This window comes from Poecilia reticulata, unplaced genomic scaffold (assembly GCF_000633615.1).
Source record: "Poecilia reticulata strain Guanapo unplaced genomic scaffold, Guppy_female_1.0+MT scaffold_885, whole genome shotgun sequence".
Lineage (NCBI taxonomy): Eukaryota > Metazoa > Chordata > Actinopteri > Cyprinodontiformes > Poeciliidae > Poecilia > Poecilia reticulata.
The window spans coordinates 4,905-6,015 of NW_007615629.1; the positions used below are offsets into that span (position 1 = coordinate 4,905).

The 1,111-nt window shown below is 51.8% G+C and overlaps 1 protein-coding gene across 1 annotated transcript in view; it reads right to left on the minus strand.

Moving 5' to 3' along the window:
* The window catches only part of LOC103461263 (dual specificity mitogen-activated protein kinase kinase 4-like), a 2,842-nt gene extending 1,968 nt beyond the window's left edge, over window positions 1-874 (minus strand). Inside the window, exon 1 of the mRNA XM_008403580.2 lies at window positions 464-874. Within this exon, the coding sequence (XP_008401802.1) occupies window positions 464-625 (162 nt within the window). The 5' untranslated portion in view covers window positions 626-874. The remainder of the gene's footprint in view (window positions 1-463) is intronic.
* Between the last annotated feature and the right edge of the window lie 237 nt (window positions 875-1,111).

The following is a 1,111-nucleotide window of genomic DNA, read 5'->3' on the forward strand; positions in this document are numbered from 1 at the left end:
ACACACACACACACACACACACACACACACACGTAAAACAAACTTTAATCTGATTTTGGTTTAAATCTGACATCCAGTGTGAAGATATGATGATGCAGGGAAACGTTTCACTTCAGTTTGATTCTGGCATTGATGGGAAATGAACGTTTTCCTGTCGCTGCGTCTATAAAACATCGGATCAGCTGAAGCGTCAGGAAGCTGATCGGATTCCAGGATAATCGGATTATTTCACCCAGCGGAGAATCAAACCAGCAACCAGCCGGTCAGACAGAAACGGGTCATTTTAACGGACAGCGGGCCAAACAAAGGCTGTTCTGGATGCGTTTCGACCCAGACGGAACCAAACCGGAACAGCTCCGGATCGAACCGGATCGAATCAAAACCAAACTGGAACAGCTCCAGATCAAACCGGATCGAACCAGAACAGCTCCGGCTCCATCTGTCCGCAGCAGGATAAACTCACCAGTGTGATTCCCAGACTCCAGACGTCGGACCGGACGTCGTAGCCCTGCCTGGAGGCGCTCGGGTCGATCCGCTCCGGCTGGAGGAACGTCAAACACAAACAGTCAATGCTGGGAAAGTTTTCGTCTGCAGCCCGCAGGATGCCTCCTCCTCTCAGACACATGCAGCTCGTTCTGCAGAGCAGCTGCAGGAAGCAACCCACTGGCCTAGTTAAAGGCCTGAAATAGCTGCTGAGGTCAGCCAGCAGAACCTGATCACTGATGACATCAGATCCGTTTGAGTTATGATTCTGGACTGAAGCAGATCGTAACTTTCCCTGAACTCGTCTGAAACAGAAACCGGATCCATTTATGTTCTGAAGGAGACATTAAACCAGTCAGGGACCAGTCAGAGGGTCAGAGACCAGTCAGAGTCAGGGACCAGTCAGAGACAGAGACCAGTCAGAGACCAGTCAGAGACAGAGACCAGTCAGGGACCAGCCAGAGTCAGAGACCAGTCAGGGACCAGTCAGAGGGTCAGAGACCAGTCAGAGTCAGGGACCAGTCAAAGTCAGAGACAGAGACCAGTCAGGGACCAGTCAGAGACCAGTCAGAGTCAGAGACCAGTCAGGGACCAGTCAGAGACAGGGACCTGTCAGAGTCAGGGACCA